Here is a 25,870-nt window from a genome sequence, read left to right on the forward strand (position 1 = left end):
GTTGCTTAATTACCTTGGCCATGCAGTCCTCCTATCCCTGGATATTGGATCATAAACATGTAGCCTAAATAAAATACTGAATAGGTTTGCTTAGGGATATCAATTACCTAATGGCACGTTACACAACTTACACAAGCAAAGGAACTTGTTAAGAGAGCAAGTCATGAAGGTCAAACAAAATATAACCTGGTTATGTTTCTCGTTCACGTTTTACATATATGTGTATGTGAAAGCCTCCATCAAAACAATCTGTTAACTTATACTTTTAGTTCACGTCAAATTAAGGTATATGTGCACTGTCTGTGTATGGCAATTTTCTTCGAAGCTGTCACTCACCGTCTCCCATCTCGTCAACTGCGTCCACAAATAAAAGTGAAACAGCGCAGCAGTCCATTTTAGCGACAAAGTTTTAGAGATTGACATTTTGTTAAATGTATAATTTTACTAATATATATGTTGTTCTTCTTCTCGAAATCATTAATTTCCTAGTTAAAGTCCGGTGTATCATGCATTAGGCTACGCACGAACGACAAACGGCACTCGACTCAACACATAAGGTGTGCTCAGCGCGCTTCCCTTAAAGCTCAATGACGCACAGGCGCACACGGAACAGCAGTGGTCATGATATTACCAAAACGAAACAGGCAATGTACTTTGTATTTTTTCTTTTTTTAAGAATGAACCCAGTTGTTGCCCGTTAATCGCTCTTCTTTCTTATTGGTGTAGCCTACTTTATAATCCGTTGATTTCGAAACATGTTCAGGTGTGTCATTATTTTGTAGCACTATAGCAGGTTTCTGCGCACATGTTTCACTCTTCAGCTATAAGTTGTTGGAGGCAACAACAGGTCGAATGCATTATGCATAGGTCAATAGCCTTAATGTGTCGTTCTCAAACTCAAAGCGGGGTCCGGGGATCTATCATCGGACTATAACCCCATGGTGTGCTCGGGGTTCCGGTTCCAAGGGGTCCCACTCCCATATCGAGGAATTAACAGATTTATTTCACTATTGTTAACCCAATGAGAGCATGGTCCATAGCTCTATTAAATGTCTTTGCATTAGAGCATAAAGTGGAGAATAATGTATAGGCATATTAAATCATCTCTTATGAGGGTCCCTGGCACAATGTATTTTAAAGTGTGTGTGTGTGTGTGTGTGTGTGTGTGTGTGTGTGTGTGTGTGCGTGCGTGCGTGCGTGCGTGTGTAGCCTATACCAAGAAATGATGTCAACACAACTACAGTGCCTACAGTGACTTTTCCCCATCGAGGACTTCTTTTGACATCTTTTTTTCAATGGCGCTCCCCCAATGATTGATTGATTTTTATTAATTAAGCTTGATCACGCTCAGATGCGTATATGATTCAAGATACTGATGGTTTCGTAAAGACCGTAAAGACATATTTTTCATTTCACTATACACCTTTAAAGATGCTATGGGTCTTCAGGTTGGGGAAAGGCTGTTGGTGCAACTTTCTGAATAACGCATGCCAATTTCAATTCACACAATCAATCCCAGTTTTGCATCCCATCTAAAGCATCATAACAACCTCTGTTAAATGTAACCTCTTAGCTGACCACTATTTCCCAGAATGGCATATGAGTAAACAGGTAGTTTCACGGAGACCAATTTACAAGTAGAAAGGTGCACAAATCTCCACCAGGAGGCTGGAGGCGCATGCCCTAGGTTTAAAAGGTTGGGGATTGCATTCAATCTTTATTTACACTGATTGGTGTAGTTGGTATTGATTTTGATTTGCCACAGACAGAAACAGATCACACAGCCCTGCCTTCGGCCTGCAGGCGGAGATATCAGGTATCCAGATCAGTTGTTGTTATACTGTCTATTATACAGTAATCTGTCCTTTGTTCACTTCACGAGTGAGGTTTCTTCGAAGAGGAAATTCAGTCATCATGTAAGAAAAAGCTTGGCTTCTAAAGCAGCATGCATGGGAGATGGGAGACAAGGTCATTAGGACATACAGTACCACCTTAAGAATAGCCTACAGCACAGATTAAAGGATTTCTGTCTCAACCGTATTTGCATTCATCTTCAGTAGACTTGACTACTGTAATGGTGTCTTTTAATACAGGACTGGCCTAAAACATTGATCAGAGTGCTGCTGCTCGAGTCCTTTTATCACTCCAGACAGTTCTCACACATACACACACACACACACACACACACACACACACACACACACACACACACACACACACACACACACACACACACACACACACACACACACACACACACACACACACCTATGGGTCTTCAGGTTGGGGAAAGGCTGTTGGTGCAACTTTCTGAATAACGCATGTTCAATTTCAATTCACACAATCACTCCCAGTTTTGCATCAGCATCTATAGCGCTAGCACCTATAGCACTGTATAGCACTATACACAGCTTTAATGTTTGTCTTTCAACAATGCTTGTTTAAGAAAACGCCATAGACAATAAAGATAAATGTAATGTTTGTTTTGACAACATAAAGTTAATGTTGTAAGATGATAAGAGCACCCCTCACTTCACATATATATATATATATATATATATTAGTGATGTGCGGGCCGCCACGTTGCCCGCAGGTCTTGCGGGTTGACCCGCGGGGCGGGCGGACGGGTCAAGGTTTTCAGCGCAATTATCGGCGGCGGGCGGGGTGGGCCCCCACTCCCAAAAAAGTTGAAAAAAAGGCATTCCGGTACCTGCTCTCCTGTGTCTACTGTCTACTCCTGCTGAAACCATCAGCTTGTTGTTCTGTTGTTCATCAATGTGTTGCTTATAAAAGGGCGCTTTTTAACCATTGGAGAAAAGTGCCCTCTCCGTTCTGAGGCTCTGAACCTCGACCGTCATCTGCGCAATGAGCACATCTGCACCAAATCTTTCTTAATTGAGCGCGATGCTGTGCAGGCGTGCACAGTGCGCTGCACACACAGAATGATAGCAGATGTACAAGCTCACAACGTGACGCAGGTGACGCGATTCTACGACTCACACAGGAAAGAGGGGCGACGTCACCTGCAGCTCTCTCTCTGGTAGGCCTATCTCTCTCTCTCTAACGAGCGACCTGCTCTGCATGGGCTTTTCATACGGTGTCCTCCCCTCTCTCTCTCAACGCAATTGAATGGACTGGACTTGCTGGGTGTTGAAACGCCGGTCATTAGGCTACTTTTTGTTTTCGCGGGCCACAGGGCGGGCCGTTGATTAATATATTGTTCTGCGGGGCAGAACTCGCTCATGCGGACACTCATGCTTTCTAAGGTGTGATTTGGGGCCCTAAAGACTGTCCAATAATTAGATACATAATTATGACAGGCAGTTACTGCCGTCAAAATATGACCCCCATTCAAAAAACAATTTGTGTTCCACAAATAAACTTGCCTTGCCTATATGCTCTTAGCAAATGAAAACCAGTTGCTGTGATATAGGAATATCTATAGAACTACACATGCTCTGCTTAATAACCACATCTGGGATCACTCCCACAGCAATAGCATCATTAAAAAAAGAAAGCATGCTTCTCCGTCTTTACAAGGACCCAATGGGAGCAAGAGCCCAAGAGACGTGCCCACATGAGGAGAGTACTTGCAGAATGTTAAATCTCTGCTCCTGTACCCATGCATCTGTATCCAGGATGGACAGACGGACGGACAGATGGACAGACAGATGGTGAGACAGGTGGTTAGACCGGTTGTGTGTAGAATAGATGAACAAAAGGACACAGGGAGTGGAACTGAGTCCTATTCACTATAGGGCCATTCCACTGTGATCCTTTTACCTCATTATTCCAGTGTGTTTAAATATACACTATGTGTCAGATCTGTAAGCTTTAATGAGTATATCAGACAGCTAGAGTCACACAGTTTGACTTTTCTGACAGTCTCACTGATCCCCTCTCGCCTGTTGACTCAAATATGTTCCCCCACACTTTATTTTTCTCTATATGGCTGCCAAAGAGTTACGTATAAGTCTGAAAGAGCCAAACTGTCTGCACTTCCCCTCTAATGATGCCTTGTACTGTAATTGAACAATGCCAGCCTTGCATTAATCAGCATTATCTCTGGACTGCAAAATGTATTCACAAACAGGCTATTAGGGCTTTCTCGTTCATTACGGTATACTTTTCTCAGCTCATTGCAATATTATATTCAAGTGCAGGGTTCATGCATAATGTTACTCTGTAATATCAATTTATGATCCAGCATAAGCCTATACTATACATGCAAATACATGTTTTGTGGTTTGGATGTTACACAGTAAAATCCTCAGTGTTTATTTAAAGGTAGGCAATAGGGCAGGGGTGCCCACACCTTTTTGACTCAAGAGACACTTTTAAAATGACCAGCTCAACAAAATCTATACCCACCAAAAGAATGATGATCCCATAGCTGAAATTTGTTTAAAAATGTACCTGAGGGGGCTTTGGAATAGTGGCGCTATAGCGTTACATACAGTATATAAAAAATACTTCAAATTAGTACTTCCGTTTTTCATAGAAAGGTAAGTCAATTAAGGTATTACAATGATTTGTTTCACTGCCTTTAAAGGTAGAGTAAGTGATTTTTATTTGTTAAAATATGTTATAAAAATTAGCTATACAGTACATGCAGCTCTAGTCCTCTACATTGAGTGTGAAGTGAGGGTGTAAACTTTTCCAGCTCTTATGTAAAGAAAATACATTTTCACGTCGGGATACCAAATTGATCCAATCAGGAGATATAGAACTCACACAGAATTCAAGATAAACAAATGAAACTGGAAGCAAATTGGAACTGTAAGACTATAAATTTGAAGCTGATCTCTCTCCTGATTGTCTGAAATTGGCCAATTGGAGAGACAGGGAGTCCCCTTTATTGAACAAACTCTAGCAGGGGGGCCCAAAAGGTAGATCACGATCAACAAATAGATCACAGAGGGTGTTCAAGTAGACCACATGCATGCTCCTAAAAATATTCAATTTAAAAGGAAAACTTTGTTGTTTTAATCAAAAATATCACTTACCCTACCTTTAACTACATTTGGTACAGTACCAAAATGAATGGATCTTTATTAAAGGACCACTTCACCACTTTTCAACCTATCTTCATATAATAGGTCCTCACTAATAATCATGATAAAATGGCACGATTTTTTCCTTCTCGGTCTGTGTCTCATAGGAGGGCTGTGGGCAGTTCAGAAACCCGTCCACCAGTGACATCATCATTAGGCAGATTTTTTTTAAACAAGATTTTTTTACAACAATGTTTAGATTTTCATTATCGTGAGAACGATGACTTCCATTTTCGCATTGCAACTTTTCAGGACTAGAAAGCCTGCAGTTTCCATTAGCTTGTATTCCCCATCGATGATGTCACTGGTGGACGGGTCTCTGAACTGCCCACAGCCCTCCTATGAGACACAGACCGAGTAGAAAAAAATTGCACCATTTTTTCATGATTATTAGTGAGGACCTATTATATGAAGATAGGTTGAAAAGTGGTCCTTTAAGGGTACTTTTGGTTCCATTTGTATACACTCAAAGTTAAATGGACACACAGGATTCTCTATACACTACACTACCTAGCCTACGTAATACAACTTCAAAGAGCATGAACATGAGCATCGAACATGAGAGAGGTGCATTTGGAGTGCTGATATTTTAGTTTTAAATTAAATAATCCAATGGTTCTCAACCTGTGGGCCGGGGCAAACTGGTAGGCTGTGAAGATATCGCAAGCGGGCCCCTAAATAATTGACAAAACACTAAACATTAATATATATAAAAATATATGTCAAAAGAATATACATTTTTCAATTGATTATCAATCAATGGGTGGGCCGCAAACATTTTCAAGATTCTCAAGTGGGCCCTGATCCAGAACGACTGCTGTAACCTGACCGCTATAGTTCTTTGGCGGAACCAGTCTGTTTGGGATCATTGGATGATTGCTTAGGGGGAACAAAGCTATGGATTTCAGCAATCCCCCACCACCTTTCTGAGCAAGCTCAACTTTCCAGTTATTGTTATTGTGATGTGTAAATCAGCGATAGACCCATGGGGAGAGTTTTGTGTTGAAATGGATGACAGCAGCCAAGCTGGTTCTGTCAGACATCACAGGCCGGCTAGGGTAGATCTTTTGTAATTCAGTTCCGCGTGGGTAGCATTCAATTGCATGTGTTATACGCAAAGTAATGTGAGCGATAAACAATTCACAGAAAGATTAAGCTGAGGGAAATTCACATCTGTCACGCCTCAGCCCTCTTGGGACTTTAGTAATATATATTGAATGGACAAACATGGCAAGAACCTGCTGTCACTGTCATGCAGTGAAGTTGTTTGCGGCACAATCTCAGCTCATATTGTGCTATAGACCAGTGGATTTCAACCCTTTTCATATCAAGGCCCATTATTTATTCGGCATTGAGCCACGGGGGTCCATCATTCGATGAGATTTAGCCTCTTAGACCCAAAACTAAAGAATATTTTGTTGTCATTGGATAAGACTTTGTCCACAATTCCATGCTGTAAAATTAAACAAAATTGACCCGTAAGGTACGATCTGGAACCACCTGAAACCCCCTCAGGACCACTGGTTGCACAATGTGAGCTGAGCCTCTGCCTGATGGCCTCAAAAGTCTAATATCTCCCATGGTAGGGATATCCCTTTGGTGTAGTGGTTAAGATGTTGGACTTTCATGTGGGAGGCCTGAGTTCAAATTCTGGGCTTCATACTGAGATGCATGTACTGTATGTATGTCTGTAGTATATGGCCATTTTGTGGTTGCCACAGATAGAAAACCCATACATTCTGGCTCCTGGTGAATCATGACCATAAAACATTTGATTATGTGTCAAACTATATTTGAAAACCACAAAAAGGTATTTATTGAATAGTATATCATATTTAAATATTGTTTTAGATTGGCCTGCTGCTTCACTTGCAAATGGGTTCCACGAGCAGGGGAAAGATGTTCTCTGTCTAATGGGCTTACTGTATAAAGGCCATTCCCACAGGTTGCCTATACCATATGTCCTCATGGATCTATCAAAGCTACCCCACTGTGTTGCAAATTAATTTATGACCCATGAGATGTAAAAGACATGCATACTCCCATACATAACTCTCTATTCAGGCAGCGCGTGTGCTATAATGACACATATATGAGTGGTGGTAATGATAAATTATTAAAAGAGCATATGGCAATTGAAAGTCTTAAATCTCACGGGTGCATCCAATAAAACACCCCTGTCTCACAGGAGAAGACGACCTTTGCAAATGGAGATTGAGCAATGATGAAATGTGGACATTCATCAGTATTGTTTTGTTTAAATGTATTGTTCCTTATTACAGGTGTGACAATTAATAACAAAGCAATCAATTAAGTACACAAAGCAAGTTATGCTGTTGCCCTCCAATCTATCAGTAGAACAGCAGACCTCCAATGGGAAATATCCCAGTCTAAAGACAACAAAGTCCTGTTCAAATAACCATGGCGATACAATGGCTTAATTATGCTCCACTGAAAACAGGTGAAACAGTAGTGGGGGCAGCCCATGAAAGATGAGGGCCCTATCTTTAATCTTGCACACCCTAAACCTTTATAGGATTTCTTTACTATTTTGCAAAACATGTTAAAATTGTTCAAATAGCCAATCTACAAACTCACAAAGTGTTGATGTAGATCGGCTATTTGAACTATTTACAAATATTTTTCAAAATAGTAAAAAATGCCTTAAAAGGTTTAGGGATATAATAAGGGGAATGGTGGCGTGCAAGGGCCCTTATATCCATACTATGATCTCAACACAAATTAAAACAACACAAAACAATTGCAATCTAAGAATACTTTACAATTGCAAGACATTCCACCCTTTTAATTTAATTCTGTGGCTTCCATAGTGAATTGCTGAGTAGCCTATATTAATGTCCAGTGCCCATCACAATGTGACACACACACACTCCCACACACACACACACACACACACACACACACACACACACACACACACACACACACACACACACACACACACACACACACACACACACACACACACACACACACACACACACACACACACACACACACACACACACACACACAGCTATAGCTTCTATGAGCCTTGTTGGTCTTGACACTTCAGTGAGTGAATCCTTAGAGGGTATTCAGATCATGTGAATCTAATATTTCCCTTTGACAAAGCGGACGTGAGCCAGGAAAATGACCCACATCAAAGCAGACCTGATACGCATTTTTTAAAGTGTGATAGACATTACAAAAGACTAGAAAATTGGTCAAGACTATGATCATGTTACAGCAAACCTTTCATATGCAGGAAGGAGATATGTGAAGTGAATTGTAGTACTGTAGGTTCATGGGCCAGTGTTGGACATGTTTGATGTTCACAAGGCCTGCGTGGCCGTGGTAATATTACTGTATAGCAGAGTTGATGCATGGCTAAAACACTTGAAGGGGCAGTCATGGCTTACTATTTCATATACAGGGTCCCCCATGGTTCTATACACTGCCTTTTCCTTCTACACCGAATCTCTTCGCCGACAATAGCCAAGTTTGTATATCGATTATTTTGTTAGTTTGGCCCAGTATATGGATGCATATGGATGCTGCTGCGGTCCATGTGCTTTTTTAACACTGTTCAGTATAGTGATCTGAGATGGACAGGCCTTGGAGTCCTTCTCACATGAGAAGTCATGTGAGGGTAAAACGTCTTTCTCCAAAAGTGTCAAACTCAGATTGTTTAGACCTATACTACAGATTACACACTTCACTTCACACGTAATGTCCACTGTTTTACGCAGGTCCAGTCAGTTAATGATGGTCCCATTTTGTAGGGAAACATGGCTTTATTTAATCCATGAAATATTCCACATTATGTTCGATTTTTTAAATGTAAAACAGAACTAGAAAAAGTGCTCCATGGAACCCAGCTCTCCACCAGGTCAGGTAGGTTATTGTGGACCAGCAATGTTTGAAATTCGCCAATCAGGATGGAATATGTAAAATAGGACAGATCCCTCTTGAGACATATAAAGACAATGTGTACTGATTTGCGTGATGTTTGGACAAAATCTGTTGGAGTAACTAGAAAAGCTGCTCCTCAGAGCCAGGTCAGGTTATTGTGGCCTCCTGGTGGTGCTAATTTATAATAGACCAATGTGGAAAGGGTGCCATTTCTTCATGATTTGAGTAATTTTGTTCCAAAAATGTGTCCACCTGCTGGTTGCACTATATAACAGGCCAATGTGAAAAGAGTGCGATTTATTCCTCGTACTATAGTGCGTGATATCAAAACTTTTTTCAAAAGTTGGCCTCCTGCAGTGTTGCTATAAAAGGCAGATGTGAAAAAATAACGTCAAAGGTGCAGTTATAGGCAAAAATGCAAATTGCTGTTTGTTATATAGCTCCACCACGAGGCTGATTTGAAAATGTTCAAGTGGCATTTCGTCCTCGTCATAGTGGGAATGTGCGTGCAAAACCTCACAGAAATTGCACGCTGCGTTCATGTTTTGAGGCATTTTGTTTAAAACGGACCAATACTGCAAACTTTGGAAGCCAATCTTAGCCAATCGGGATGGAATATGGAAACCCGGACAGATCTGTGTTGATCACATGACTATAGAGATAGTGTGTACCGATTTGCGTGATGTAATAAAATCTGTATAGGAGTAATATGGAAAAAATGTGTTTAGCAAAAATCTGCCTCATGGTGGCACTATAACAGGCCTATGTGTAAAAGACGGGGGAGTGGATCAGAATTGGAATCGTGACCGGGCCAACGGTTCCGGAGATTAGCTGTACGCAGATGGACTAGGCAGGACGGGGTGCAAAACATACTCTCTCGCCATGCCTTCTGCCTGGTGGAGACAAAAATGTGTTTAGCAGAAATCGGCCTCCTGGTGCGGACAGGACAATGTGAAAAGGGTGGCATGTGTTCCTCGGCCTAGTGGGAATATGTGTGCAAAGTTTCATGGAAATCGGACGCTGCGTTTATGATTTGAGGCATTTTGTTGAAAACAAGCCACTACTGCAGTGCAAACTTTATGCCAATTATTGTAGATCACTTGACTAAATGATTATGTTTGTCGACATGAAGCCTCTGTACAGGTCAGGATTAATTAATTCAGTATTATACCTGTTGTTGATGTTGACTACTGCATCTGCCTATTCTCTCTGTGTTGGCACCTGAGTAAACCAGCAGTTTACTACACCTGTCTGATCCTTGACTCAGTCACGCTATATTTGAGATTAGCTGTTCGCGGACGGACACACAGACGGATGGGTGGATGGACAGGGTGCAAAACATAGTCTCGGCCATGCCTTCGGACTAGCCGAGACAATGAAGTGTAAATTAAAACCAACAGATTGTGATCTGTGTGCTCAGAAAAGAAAATCACACGCACACGCACACATCACACATCACACACACACACACACACACACACACACACACACACACACACACACACACACACACACACACACACACACACACACACACACACACACACACACACACACAAACGAAACATGTGTGAATCTGACCCTGAGTGCCCAGTGAAACCTTTCTCTGCTATTGAATCAAGATGACATTTACCTGTGTTGCAAACTTCACGCCTCATGGATCTTTTATGCATTGGCATTATACTCAGGCTTTTCATCACGCTCTGAAAGGCCTCGCTGTTTCAGTGTTTCAAGTCCCCATCACTTTAGACAACACATTCCATCCCAGAGGGGAAGAACTGGATGTTTGGCTAGAAATATTAAAATGCATGTCCACCTTTGTGTGTCCAGTCTTATAATCCTCATACCAGAATTGCTTCATGTATTAGGCCCAGGAATATCAAAATATGACACTGAAAGCTTGCTTCCTTGTTTGATTTTTGGTGAGAAATCTTTCACATGGAGGACATATGGGCATTTAGGTGCTTGATTCTGTGGAATGGTTTAATACAGAACTTAAACCCTGTATACTTAGACGCCCAAGTTTTGTACGTGTTCAAATCATTATGAAATCAACTTGTATACTTCTCTTACTTTTACCTCAGTTTAAAGTTTAATCGCTTTTCTTTATCGCTTTTCTTTATCGCTTTTTTTCATCGCTTTTCTTTATCGCTTTTTTTCATCGCTTTTTTTCATCACTTTTTTTCATCGCTTTTCTTTATCGCTTTTTTTCATCGCTTTTTTTCATTTCATCGCTTTTCTTTATCGCTTTTTTCATCGCTTTTTTCATCGCTTTTTTCATCGCTTTTCTTTATCGCTTTTTTTCATCGCTTTTCTTTATCACTTTTCTTTATCGCTTTTTTTCATCGCTTTTCTTTATCGCTTTTTTTCATCGCTTTTTTTCATCGCTTTTCTTTATCGCTTTTTTCATCGCTTTTCTTTATCGCTTTTCTTTATCGCTTTTCTTTATCGCTTTTTTTCATCGCTTTTTCATCGCTTTTTTTCATCGCTTTTTTTCATCGCTTTTTTCATCGTTTTTTTTCATCGCTTTTCTTTATCGCTTTTTTTCATCGCTTTTTTCATCGCTTTTCTTTATCGCTTTTCTTTATCGCTTTTTTTCATCGCTTTTTTCATCGCTTTTCTTTATCGCTTTTTTTCATCGCTTTTCCTTATCGCTTTTCTTTATCGCTTTTTTTCATCGCTTTTTTCATCGCTTTTCTTTATCGCTTTTTTTCATCGCTTTTCTTTATCGCTTTTTTTCATCGCTTTTTTCATCGCTTTTCTTTATCGCTTTTCTTTATCGCTTTTTTTCATCGCTTTTTTTCATCGCTTTTCTTTATCGCTTTTTTTCATCGCTTTTCTTTATCGTTTTTTTTTGGCTGTGATAAGCAACCTACTGCTGTAATAATCAACCCACGGCTGCAATAAACAACCTACGATTGCAATAAGCGGCTGTAATAAGCAACCCACAACTGCTTTTTTTCATCGCCTTTTTTTCCATCGCTTTTTTTCATCAATAAAAATAAGCAACATACAAAATCATATAAAAATATTTGTATATGATTTATATGATTTTTTATATATTTTATATTTTAATATATATATATTATATATATAAGTAATCCACGGCCATTATCACCTGCCCTTGGGCTGAGTCCCACTTTTAGCATCATGAATAATGATCCTAGTGGATCTTCATCAGGTCAATATGGATCGAAACGTTGTTTTTTCAATAAAGTAATCCTTTACCAAAAGAATGGTGTGCGGGCCCTACCTCCTTCCATAATATATAAAACTGACAGTAAACTGCTGTGGAAAATGTTTAACATTGCCTTGGGTAGGTGTTCTAATAGGGCTTCCTCCTTCAATGAAGTTGATGGGGCTTTTATTACTAAGCAATATGACATAGCTCAGTACTCACTTCACTTAATCATCAGTAAAAGGATTTCCATCCATCCTTCCTCTTCGATGTCTCCCTTTTGACTGATACCTGTCCATTTAAACTCTAGACGGGCCTGTCCCAAAGTTATTAGTGCAGCCGCGCCCGGCAGCCGGCAAAAACTAGAGTTCTCAACAGACCAGAAAATTAAGATCTTACCCCATGCCAAGGCACCAGCGCTCTCCCAGCAGTCTGCTGTCACCCAGGCGGATATGTTGATCTGACCCCCCATTCCAAAGCGCCAGCGCTCGCCGAGCAGTCTGCAGTCTGCTGTCACCCAGGCCGATGTGTGCACGCTTCTCGCCCTCAGGCGTCTTACTGGTGATGTATACAATGTGTTCTTTCCTTTATAATATGACCAAAATATGAACAGTTCTTCCTGATGGAAAAAATTGTCTTCAACACAATTCAATCATACTTACAGCGATGGGCTTTCAACATGTACAGCACTGACACAGTTAATAGATGCCTGGAGGACTGTGTAATGGAAGTAGATAATAGAGACTAGTGGGGTCTGTATTCTTGGATTTCAGCGCTGTGTTTTTTCCTTTGTTTGCAGTAAAGTGGATAAAAAGCTATTTGAATCATGCTCGCTATGGGTCCTTTGTTGTTCACCATATGCACAAATGACATACCACTGGTCTTAGACAGGGCCAATATAGCCATGTATTCTGACATCACTTTGTATATGTGGAAGACCTGTCTGTAGCTCTTATTCATGTCCTCACTGTATTGCATTACTGCTATTTTAATGTCATGAAAGGTGCTATACAAATAAAGTTTTATTATTATTATTAACAAGTTACTACAATACATATCCGAGCGGTTGGGAACAATAGGATGGTCCTGAACATCATAATTTGCCTTTGGATCAAGGTAAATGTTAAAGTCAACCCCCAAACTATTTAACTTTGAGGGATTTAGGAATTGAGCAGGTACAGTAGATGAAACAAAACTAATTTCTGTTACATCAGACATCAAACATTACATAACTAAGGAAATGGGAGGGTTGTCCATGATCAGGTTCCAGTTGTGTGGTTCAATGAAGATAAAAAGGACCTGCATTAATTACAAATAGCCCAGAATAAGGCAGCTCGTCTTGCCCTTAAGTGCAATATTAGATCTAATACGCCATTAAGCAATATTAAACGTCTAGCTAATAAGGTAACTAGGCTATATAAAGGCTGCCTAGAAGGAAGAAAGCAACATTGTAGGAGGAATCACCCCAAACAATTCAGTGATCGTATCAGGCTCAATTAGGTTACCAGCTATTCCACACAGTATTCTAGACAGAAGACTGGAGAACAGGACAAGACATTAGGCTACATATGGCTCGCCAGTGCTTGATGACATCTGTCACAGGTTGGATCCACATAATTAGATTTGAGGCAGTCAAGCCTTTGTGAAATGATCACGATGATAGATCTCCAATTCTGATTGTGAAAGATGTCACAATTGCCCCCGGTCACTCACTCACAGAAACAGAATAGTATTACAAAGAGGTATGACATTTTCTGAGCATTAGTTTTTTATAATTTTGAAACTTATGACATTAAACAAAGATACATATCAAGTAAAATAAATGGAGAATGCTTTTCCCTGAGACAAATTGGAACAAATATTCCACATTCAACATCTTAATTTAGATTACAATGGTATGAGCAAGCCATTGACAAAATATACATTTCAGAATGTAAATTTGAATTACTTGTCAGTTGGAGACAACTAGTCACACCATCATCACTGTTTGGCGCTATAATCGTCCAGAACCGTTGTTTTTCAAACAATTTACAAATACAATAACCTGTGTTCCAAATGAGTCTAATGCAGGTATTATAGTCACAAGGGCTTGTTAATATTTTTAATTAATTCACAACCCCACATAATTAAACCACTTTCAACCAGCCGTCCTGATTTTGGGCATGCCATTATAGTAGGTTTTGAAAATGTTTACAAGCACTCAGCTTGTAGATCAGCTAATGTAGCTAATTTAGCTACTTTTGTTTGTTTGTTTTGTCATACCTGAAAGAACAAATACATATGGAGACGTACGGTTTCTGCCCAACAGCGACAATAATTCACAACACACTACAGAAAATTAAGGTTCTTATGTGCAAATGTCTTATTTATCTTTGTCCTTATTATACATTTTTAATTCAGATTTATTTCCCTCTATAAGGAAGACGACATGTAAAAATGGATAAGAAATTGACATGTACCCCTTTAGCTTACAATCAGCATTTTGTCCACATTTCCATACATCCATATAATCTCTGCACTCATGCACTATTGTCGTGTGATATTACTGCTACGTCGTCCAAGGTTTTGGATAGTGTAATTATGTATACCATTATTTACCGTGTGATTGTGTTGGGCTGATCGTTTGTCTAGCTGTACCAAATGTCACCACTTGCTGTGTGGTTAATTAAACTACACTGGACCAGATATAATTATGGTGGTCAATAAGGCACTTGCCTGAGTAAAAAAAAAAGGTCATAGTTGGATGATGGATATATTCATAAAGCCAGCGTGACATTCTCTTTACCCACATCCATCAAATGTGTTCAATAGTGCAAGGCAGCAGGTTCCTTCCCCTGTTGGATCTTGTTTTGTATCCCATTTACTACCAAAGTACATAATTGTATTTGGTAAAGAGATGATTTTCATCTTGCATCCAACAGCTGGTTAACCACAATATCCTGCATCATGCTAGCAATGTATGACATTAAACAAAGCTAACTAGTACGTTAGTTCAATGAACATCTTTATTGCTTGCAGGTTTCAGCTGATGCTTTCACTAATAAGTGATGGTTTTACCAAAGTCTTATCGTCAAGGAGCTGTGGGGTTTCCATGGTGGTGAGGTCAGCGGTAGAGGCACATGGTTGTGCTCTGGTATAGGTACATGTAGGCGTCGCAGAAGAGACGCTTGGCCACGCCTTTCATGTCCCGGGGCACATGACTGGCCAGCTCCGCTGGGGACATTTCCAGGTACGCACCCACCTCGGGACAAGCCTGCACCTCAGGAATGTTGTAGCCGTCTATTCCTCCTGAGGAAACCCACACAACAACGGATGAGCATCACTTGGACCGTATATATACAATACTTAGTTGACTAGGCCCACCTCCTTTTTCCCTCTAGACCAAATCTATTCACAAACAAAAGCTGATGTACAAGCTTGTGGATTTTTTGCCGAATGCTCGCCGCCAATATAATATAGTGCAAGGTGGAGCAGTAATACTGGATCATCATACTATTCACAGTTTATGGTTCATACAAGGAATACAATTACTCTACTGTAGAGACACAACATGATTAACACAGATGAACTGATCACATACATGGATATACAACAAGACTCACATACACAATAGGCTTGGGCGATCCTTGCTAATTTGATCCGTGACCATTACAATCACTGATATAATCGGATTGCCACAGAGCGGCAGAGTGGGAGGGCTGGGGTGTGTCATATACGGTTAAGATTTACAATAAGAGATCTGCAAAGAGATTTATTTGAGACTTGGAGTTGATCTGTTATTGAGAGAGTTTAATTAAAGACCATTATTGGAGTAAATAAGCCTCTGTCGTCTTTCACAGGGGGAGTCACAGCACGGAGCTCAGTGAAATCAATACCAGCATGGATGGTCTTTAAGTGTCAAAGAAAGACATAACCTCTTGTATTTGCGAATATTATGGGTTGTACCCTGATGGCAAAGGTGAAATATTATAATAATTAAATTAATAAATGGTAAACTGGTGCATTTATATAGTGCTTTTCAATTCAATCTTATTACAGACTCACGGTCCAGATCACATACAGAGGAACAAAAGACAGTAAATAATAAAACAAATAAAAAATAGAAAAATTAAACTATACATATACATACACAGTTCATATGCTCACAGCCTGTAGAGGCAGTTTCGCCAGTGTCTCAAAATCATGGAAGAGAACCTATTAGAGCTCTTCACAGGGTTGGTTAACAACCTGATGACACAGTTGTCAGACTCCTCTAGTCGACACATGAATTTGTACATTAAGTTTCTTAGAAGGGCTTTTATCCAAAGCGCTATATAAATGCACTTTGCACTCTACCCCTGAGCCACTGCCGCCGCCTGAGGATATAAATGTCGAGGATATAATAGGCCTATAAGTGTATCCTCTATTCAAACAGCTAAATTTTTAAAAGTCTGTGTATGTGCATGGTGCAACAATATCACAGCATGATGTTGCACTTAATCTAGCAATCCAAATCATGCAATAATGCCTATGGCGTGCAGAGCAACGCTTTGGTGGGGAGAATGGAGAGGAGTGGTGTCAGATCCAAAGGAGACGCAAACTCAACATATTCCATTGTTCTTGAGCAACATCTCTAAATGCCCACTAGGGTGCAGATTCTAGAGCTTTTAATAACATCTTAGTTATGATATTTAGTTAAAAGAAGTTAGTTAGCACATTCTTTACCAGGTATTAACAAGTTGACTGCCACCTGGTGGAAGCAAGGGCCAACGCTAGACTGTCGACCCGGATGTACTTTGTTTTAGTGTGTTGCACGCTGGATACACGTCCGGCTTGGGCGGCCATCTTAGATGCTAAATACTTAGCGTCAATGCTAGCGAGCTAAAATTAAGCCATCCTTGCTCTAGAAAGCGCCAATGTTCCAATCAGGATCACCGGATAATCAGCAAAGACCTCCGAACATTGCAAGTTTTATCAAAACCACGGAGAGCTCCATAGATTTAGTTATTCCGCTTTTTAGTCTGGCTGTATACAAGAAGTGAACGGCACTGCGGATGCGCAAAACTGGCCTAGGATCGCTGAAGAAGGAAAGGCCAAGCAAAAAAAAAAGAAGGAAAACAGCGATCCGGTTTGATATCAATAATAAAGCTTATCTGACGGAACGTTCCACCAATAGCGGTTGCCGGTTGGTTTCTAATTGGTGGAATGTTCTGTCACAAGCAGTTCATTTGTTCACCTCAATCACCTCAATATCAGCGCAGGAAAAAATAAACTATCAGTGATCTTCCCTTCAATCAGTGATATACCAATCGGAACAAGCCTATACTCAATAAAATCCTGAGTGTAACCTGTAACAGTTACAGGGCACTGCATTTAGACATTCAGAGATCCAGACTCAACCTGGACAAAATGTGTTTGCAAAACGCTCACCATGCCTGTCAGCCATGCTGTCAAAGAAAATCCAGTCATGGTTGTTGGGTCCGTGTTTAATGAAGGAGACATAATGGCTGGTCTCGATGCAGAGCACGGCAAACAGCTCCAGCTTGTCTCTGGCCAGAACTTGAGGCCCGTTGTTTCCCGGGAAGCCCTTTGGCATGTCCAGGCGGGTGGCACGATGGGCACGCCGCTGGGGGTGAGCGTGCACCTGGAGAGAGTTTACATCAGTAGTTCTCAAACCTTTCCATGCCAAGGACCCTCAAATGCATATTTGGTTGCAACAACCGGTATCTGAAAATATTTCATGCCAGGTTCCCCATACAAGATTTGTGATAACATTTTTCCAAATTCATTCTAGATTGTTTGAAACCCACAAACTCACAACATGCTACAGTGTTACACGTTGTAAGCTTGTGGGTCAGCTATTTTCAAATAGCCAATGTATGTACGGTTAAACTGATTTTTATGATATATTAACTAATTCTGCTGGGCCCCCAGGAACCCCACATTGACCCCATGTTGTGTTTAGGGTGATCAGTTCACATAGTCACTGGCAGGGACTTTGCACTGAACTACAGGCAAAGTCTCAAACTGAGATGATAGCAAACGTGTCATTTTGTGTCATTCTACAATGATGCAAAGTGTTGCGCTTGACAACACATGGATATTTGGACACTATACGGTACTGTATATGATCTCACACTTAGAAAAATGGGACTTAATCTACAAAGGTATACAGTCCACCAAGTGGCTGCATAGGGGTGCTTCAATATGTGATCATTATCATTGTCTCACACACACACACTCTACCTGAGAGGAACATGTGCGGCAGAAGAGCTTGAATCCTGTTTGGCCAAAAAGTGGATCCTTGAAACAATCCACACACTCTTCGTAGGCCAGCTGCCCACACAGCGTGCACTGCTGGGGGCCTGAACACACACACACACACACACACACACACACACACACACACACACACACACACACACACACACACACACACACACACACACACACACACACACACACACACACACACACACACACACACACACACACACACACACACACACACACACACACACACACACACACACACACACACACACACACACACACACACACACACACACACACACACACACACACACACACACACACGTTGTACTTTACTTTATCTGTAGAGGGTTTGTGTGTAATGCTTGTATAACTGAGCATTGTGTGTGTGTGTGTGTGTGTGTGTGTGTTGGGGGGGTAGGGCTGGGCAACTTCAAATCGATATCACAATTATTCCAAACGTTTGACTCAATTACGACACTTTAAAGCAGTGGTTAATTAATCAATTTAGTAGATTCTAACAAAATGTATAAGATGTATAATATCTTCCTGTTGATTCATAAGAAATCTTGAAACAATAAAAAGATTAAGTCAGAGGTTCTACATTTCAGTTTTTATATATTTCCGGTTCAACTGCCCATTCCTACTGTACTTACTACCTTCTGAGAGGAGGTCAGTGATGTCCAGTTCTAGAGAGGGGATGATCTTGTCAAACATTTTGAACTTCTTGCCAAAGCGAGGCATCTGGAGGATTAGGCAGGAAGGCACCTGAACACAAAACACTGTCATAAAAATACCACAGCCAACACCACTTAGACCCCTTTTCCACCGGTTGGGAACCGGTTCAGTTCAGAACCAGTTTTTAGTCCATGAGCCAGAGCTCCAAAGTTGGAACGTTAATTATGAATTGAGTGGGCAAAACCATACCTATATTAAATTGTTTATAGGATCAATATAAGTAAATTAATATATGATAACCCTTCCACAGTATAGTAGCTTTTTCATATTTTATGTTATTTGCATATTTTCCTATATGCCTAATTTGCATTTTTACATTTTTAAGATTTGTAATACAATAAATCATTGTCTTTGTGTAAGTAATCAACTGGGGAAGTTTCATGGTGATAACAATTTCATATAGGTATGGTTTTGCACACTCAATTCATAATTAACATTCCAATTTTGGAGGTCTGGCTCATGGACTAAGAACCAAAAAGAACTGAACCGGTTCCCAACCGGTGGAAAAGGGGCCTTAGAGTAGTACCAAGGACAGTCTAAGAAGGATGAGACGCGAAGACCATACGGGCGACGCCATGTTGCTTTGGAAGGAAAGAAACATGCGCAATGGGCTATATGCAGCCAACACTTCCGCGTTCAGCTTCCTTGGTCTCAACTGCGCATGTTTCTTTCCTTCCAAAGCAACATGGCGTCGCCCGTACGGTCTTCGCGTCTCATCCTTCTTAGACTGTCCTTGAGTAGTACTAGGAAGTAATGAGTGGAAACTGGAAACTGACCAATACTGCCATCTACTGGAAAATAATCCCACCTCAGCCAGTTTGAGTCCAGCACTGTGGAAGGAGTGCTCCAGCAGCTGTTGAACAGTGGGCAGCACCAGGCTGTGGTTCTGCTCCAGGAAGATCTGGTAGCAGTAGCTCTCCTGGACTTTACCGCCAGCTGACCTGAGAGTGGGCAGCAAAACAGACAATGACATGCTGATTGCAGAGTATTGAACTGCTTTTCCAAACAGGGAAACAATTTCCTCTAAAACATTAAAACCCAATAGACCCAATAAGCACAAGCAGCATTTTCTCCAAATGTTCACTCCAGAATAGGGACACTAGGGTTCATGTGGTTAATAAAAATGTGTAAAATCCCAGGGGCCATTATGTGACATTTAAGAAATCAGACAGGCGGCATACAGTTTAAGAAGAGGCTCCAGGGCGAGAATATGGTGCATGATGACCGTGAGGAACTCCTCTGGATCTGAAATGGATAGTGGAAGAGTCACATATGTCAAATTAAACACACATGCAGTGTGGCATGAATGAATCATCTCTGTCCAACCACTTACATATGCCCTATTTTACACTTTAAATTATTAAAATAGCCATTTTAATATAGCCAATATACAAGCTGTGAGCTGTGCTATTTTCAACAAAACATTTAACTATTTTTAACATTTTCACCAAAACAGGGATGCCAGGGCTTAACGGACCTTTCTCGTCGGTAGTGAATGTGCGGCTGTAACCGTGTTCCTGCAGCTGTTGGCGAAGCTTCATGATGTGTTTCCCTTCCACAAAGCCCTCACTGTGTGTGGATAGCAATGCACAGATAGATAACATGGGACTGTCACCATTACAAATTTAAGTTGACGATTAATTGTCACACAATTAATTGCGATTAACGATTTAATTGGAACATTACAATTTGTATTTCTGTTTGCCTTTTAGGCTTCGTAATCACAAATTGCACATGCACAGTAGCCTAAATTTTGTGTCACTTCATCGCCAGAACTTTTTTTCCCTTTTTTTTAGTACTGGCTAGCAATTCAGGGCTGGAGCCAGGCTACATGCATAGAGCAGATATGACAAATAACTTAAATCACTGGCACATTTAATCATTTTTTATATTTGTTTTCATTCCAGAAAATAGCAGAAATAGTTGATAAGCTGTAAGCTTGTAGTTGTGCTATTTCAGCTATTTTTGATTTTGTGTAATGTATGGACATTTTTCAACATGGAAACGATTGACGATTATGCAAAAGAAATAATTGCGATTAGGTGATTATGTAACAACACTAAAAGACTCAAACAGAAATCCTATAGTCTTTGCTAGTAAAATGATGTTCTCTAGATATGTGCACAAGCACATACCTGCGCAGGGGGTTGACAATGTCATAGAGCAGAGTTCCCTGAATGTGGGCGTCTCGTGGCTCTGTTGACATGAACAGGAGGGAGTCCAGCACGGAGGAGCACGAGAACAGACTAGAAAGACGAGAAAAACAAAAGTCATGTGTTTAAATTGTTGTTCTACGACTCATTATGACACGTTACTATCACACTGCAGTCCCCTTTCTTACCTGAAGAGGGTGGCATCCATGTAGCAAGAGTTGCAGTGGCCTTGGATCCCCTTCATTTGACCAATCAGAACCTCAGTGACTCGATCTGTTGTGATGGGAGCAATGGGATTCTTTGGCATTCCTCCACTCTGTTTTCTCTCTCTTTCTGGAGAAACGCGCACTAATCCACACACACACACACACACACACACACACACACACACACACACACACACACACACACACACACACACACACACACACACACACACACACACACACACACACACACACACACACACACACACACACACACACACACACACACACACTTTAAAGCAGCGGCACATCAAACATTACACGATTTATGGCCTATGACCTTTGGAATCTTCTCACCGCAATTGGCTGACTGATTCTGAAAGCGCGAGTCGGGGCGGCAGGAGAGCAGCTTGATAAAGAGAGCTCTTCCGGGAGGGCACTGGAAGAATCGCTCGTTTTTAAATGTGCCATCACTCACCCCAACGTTGTCCTCCTGGAGACAGAGACAGAATGGTGTGAAGGAGTGCATGTGTGCATTACGTGCACGCCATGTAACTTGTACATAAGAAAAGTAGATGAAGAACTGCAGTAATACAACTACAGTAACTATTTACAGCAAAATACATGGCAGTCTTTTCTAGTAGATATTGAATGGAGCCCGCACACCACAGGTACAAGAAAGACGTTCTTTATTGAGAATTCTGACGTTTCGATCTATTTGATCTTCATCAGGTCTACTGAAGTTTCTTTAGCCCAGCACCCAGCCTGTCGATGTGCGTATTCTACGTCTGCTCTAGTCTTTTCTATTCTAACCACAGTGGGAGATTAGGGTCATCGCAGCCAGGTACTTTCTTGCTTTAAATTGTGCCTGGCATCCAGTTAACCTTTAGAGACTGATGTGTATTTATCCTGTACCAAAACTCAAATCATAAGCCGCCTTCTTGACATTCACAGAGCAGAAGCTTAAAATTAATGTTGAAAATGTTTGGAGAGTAGGGGCTGGATGATATGTGCAAAATCAGATATTACAATATTTTTGACCAAATACCTTGACTCGATATTGTGACAATAAAATGTAATAAATATATAAAACAAGCTCATAATCTGAGTTTGTGAATTGGCTGTTTTTGAACATTTTAGACACATTTTGAAAGTAAAAAATAGAAAGATTTTGAAAGATTAAAACCAGGAAAAGACAAAGCGTACAGTATGCCGTATCATGATATTGTAATATCTAGCCTCAGATCACAATATGGATATAATGTATTAACCCTGCAGGCCAGCCCTATTGGAGAGTTTGAAAAGGAGAAGTCAGTGTAGACAGTAAAATCCTTTAAGAGTGCATTTGTTGTAGTTACCAACTCTAGTCCAGCCATGGTTTCTTCCCGACCAGGCAAAGTGCCAACCCAGCGGATAATCCCATAGGTATTCCCAGAAGCCAATGATACCTCAACCATAGAATCGACACCCAGGTCCATGGGATGAGTGTCGAGCGCTGGTACTGCCAATGGAGCATCAGTGTCCATTCTCTCTGGCTCTACAATCAATTGAAAGAATTTCATTGAATTCATTGAAATACAACTGTATAGCTTCCTTGCTGTGTTTTGCATTTATTTCTCCTAGGAATTACTGAAAGGACCTTTTAATTTTAAGAGCTATATTATTGACACTTATTATAATTGTATTATTATTAAACCAAAAATGGTGTGAAATTACGTAAAAAGGCAACAGCAAATCACCTAAACCTGCAGGATACACCTCTTCTTTCACCTTAAAAACAAAGTTCAGAGGAACCTCCGTCTCACCTCCTCTCACCCCGTTCTTATCCTTGTCCTGTGAACACAGACCAAGATGGAAACATTGCACCTATACCACAACCAAAGTAGGGATACTTCAATAATTACAATGGGCAAATGTCTGCTGTGACCCCCCCCCCCCCCCCCATAAGGAGGTTTAGTTTTTGCATGCCCAATGATATAGGCTTCACACAAAATATAGGTTATCCTATCCTGTAGCACTGTAAACATAATACATACAAAATAAAATAGGCCTACATAATATATAACCTAAATAAATATTTAACAAATAGTAGCCTGACCTACTAATGAACAAAAACAAGAATGACATCATTACTCACTGTAGAGAGCCGAACCATCTGCTGTCCGTCTGCTGTCCTCTCTCCCACATCCATGACCATGCCGTGACCAAAGTGATCCTCGTCAAACATGAACGTGACTCTGTCGCCTAGGGCCAGGGGTTCTGCTTGGGTCTGTGGGCTGAGCAGTGGCTCTGAGGGAGACAACGATCTGTACACCACAGGTCTGACTTTGGAAAATGGGGCGATAACACCACAGTCTCTCGGACATTTGAAGAGAGTTTTAGATTTATAAGTCCCATCATTTTGCCCTTTTCCTTTGTCCTTTCCCTGGAAGACAGTCAAACAGAAAACATTACGTTACATTAATTCCTCTCATACGTTCCATATCTGCAGCACGAAATTAACACAAATTGATATTAAATGTGAATTACAAAGTCGATGTCCTTTTGAACATGAATCTGGCAGATTTTAAATTCATACCTGTAGCTCAATCCCAAAGAACATTGCTGATAGGCCTATAGACTTGGACCCTTCTGGCGCTGTCAACCTGCTAATACAACGGATAATGCCCTTGAGGCTCTCTCCTTTTTCCTCTACAGTTACTGAGGTGTGCACAGCTAGGCCCAAAGCTGTTTGCAGTGTTTCCTTCTCTATGAACCACTTCAGCCTCTCTGATTCATCCTTCACGGCCAGCAACAGTTCAACCTCCTGAATGGTCAGTGGTTCCATGTCACTAATAACAATATCAATATCATGATCTGGATATGAGCCCCCTATGCGCATCATAGGCAACTTTGTGAGAGTTCCATCATTTCTTCTCAGAAGTGAGGTGTATCTGTCCACGGAGATGCAGCATATGCTGCCTGCATTGATTATTCCAATATTTTTTGGTTTCTTTATTAGGATGAAGTACATGTGGGTGCCTTGTGAGGCCATGACTGTGGAAGCAAGAACACAACGTTATAGAGGAATACAGGTAAACACACAGTCATAGACACGTCTACCACTAAGTGAACTCTCAAGCATGTTGTGATACAACAAAATAGTGTCGAATGGGTTAGCATGATAATAGCTATTACAAATCCAATCCATACGCTTTGATTCTAGCTCTTCACAAAACTAACATTAACCAGACAAGTGAAAGTAATCAAGGACTTCGGCCTCGGCTAAAGTGCACAGCAAAATCATTGCTACTCAATAGATATACGGTAGTCAACATCAACAACCGATCACACAACAAAATAACTAAGAACTGTTCAAGTCAGCTCAGTTTACCTTCACGATCAAATTAAACTTTTAACAACACTGTGTCACTGTCTACAACGCGAATAAAGAAATCTGGTTTAATGTTAATCCTCAAGTTATTGTCACCACTGCCATGTCATTTCACTTCCCCTTTCGTTTCAGTGACATCAATGTCGTCATCTCAAAGTGCTGTTTACCTCAAATAACTAGAATGACATTATTTTCTATTATTTTTATACCACTTACATTACTTTAGCGTTTATTCTTCGGTAGCAGTTATTGTTATTGTTATTTTAAACACCTTTTTGATGTGTTGCGTATCCTGTCAAGACGTTAATAACAAACGACGCATGGACGAACTTGCTATGTGATTGGATCGGATTGGATTCGTGTTAAGATCCCATGACCTGGAGCCACGCTGTGGTTTGCTCGTTGGTTGCCGGGCAACCGCTGGCGCACCAATCACGGTGCAATCCACGCATCATTCCAGGATATGGGATCCAGAACCGGGGTGTAGTGAATAGGGTATTTTAATACCATGAATCGGTATAATTGACAATGTAGGCATTTGGAAGATACTTATCGCGAAATTCTTACACTGCATTTCAGTGCATTAATGTTAATACTGTTAGTCTGTAGGCCGTACTCTCTGGCAGACATTTTTAATTTTTCTTTAATAATGTATTTTTCATTTATTCATTTAATTTGTTATGGTGATGACGATGATCATGATCAGCCATCCCTACTTACTATAAAGAATCACTATTCTGCCAGTTTCATATTTAACATCAGTATTGTAATTTTGCTTGTGATACTAATAATAATAATAATAATAATAATACTTATTATTATTATTATTATTATTATTATTTATGTTTAAAAAATACTTTTGTCATTATAGTTTTACAAGTACAAACAAAACGGGCTTTTTTAGTTTATTTTGTCATATTCTTTACTGCATAAACAGATTCAATTTGGAATTTGAAATACATTAAGATGGGTTGGAAAATGGAAAAGAAAGAAAGAAAGAA

The 25,870-nt window shown here is 40.5% G+C and overlaps 2 protein-coding genes across 5 annotated transcripts in view; both read right to left on the reverse strand.

Annotated features, from left to right (window-relative positions):
- Nucleotides 1-367, reverse strand: part of ghrhrb (growth hormone releasing hormone receptor b) — a gene marked incomplete at its 3' end in the record, with an annotated part of 46,646 nt that extends 46,279 nt beyond the window's left edge. The window contains exon 1 of the mRNA XM_079505462.1: nucleotides 337-367. The remainder of the gene's footprint in view (nucleotides 1-336) is intronic.
- Nucleotides 368-15,138: 14,771 nt separating this feature from the next.
- cyldl (cylindromatosis (turban tumor syndrome), like) lies at nucleotides 15,139-25,189 on the reverse strand. 4 transcript variants are annotated; one of them, XM_079505841.1, is made up of 15 exons: nucleotides 25,086-25,189; nucleotides 24,075-24,532; nucleotides 23,634-23,921; nucleotides 23,236-23,329; nucleotides 22,855-23,033; nucleotides 21,854-21,989; nucleotides 21,479-21,623; nucleotides 21,273-21,383; nucleotides 20,615-20,706; nucleotides 20,319-20,382; nucleotides 19,946-20,078; nucleotides 19,056-19,167; nucleotides 18,373-18,491; nucleotides 17,557-17,770; nucleotides 15,139-15,435 (listed from the first exon to the last, which is right to left on the reverse strand). In XM_079505841.1, the coding sequence occupies exons 2-15, from the start codon at nucleotides 24,528-24,530 to the stop codon at nucleotides 15,251-15,253; spliced, it is 2,328 nt and encodes a 775-aa protein (XP_079361967.1). In that variant the 5' UTR covers nucleotides 24,531-24,532; nucleotides 25,086-25,189; the 3' UTR covers nucleotides 15,139-15,250. The 4 variants fall into 4 exon arrangements, with proteins under 4 accessions (XP_079361967.1, XP_079361966.1, XP_079361964.1 ...); XM_079505840.1 differs by having other exon boundaries at nucleotides 19,059-19,167; nucleotides 21,479-21,638; XM_079505838.1 differs by having other exon boundaries at nucleotides 21,479-21,638.
- Nucleotides 25,190-25,870: the final 681 nt, after the last annotated feature.

This window comes from Electrona antarctica (genome assembly GCF_951216825.1).
Source record: "Electrona antarctica genome assembly, chromosome: 7".
In the NCBI taxonomy this organism is placed as follows: Eukaryota; Metazoa; Chordata; class Actinopteri; order Myctophiformes; family Myctophidae; genus Electrona; species Electrona antarctica.

Coding starts and splice junctions, on each gene's coding strand:
- cyldl (XM_079505838.1), bottom strand. CDS start 24,530: ATGGCCTCACAAGGCACCCACATGTACTTCATCCTAATAAAGAAACCA. Junction 23,922..24,074: donor TCTTTGGGATTGAGCTACAG/GTATGAATTTAA, acceptor ACTGTCTTCCAG/GGAAAGGACAAAGGAAAAGG. Junction 20,383..20,614: donor ATTCACTACCGACGAGAAAG/GTCCGTTAAGCC, acceptor TATCCATTTCAG/ATCCAGAGGAGTTCCTCACG.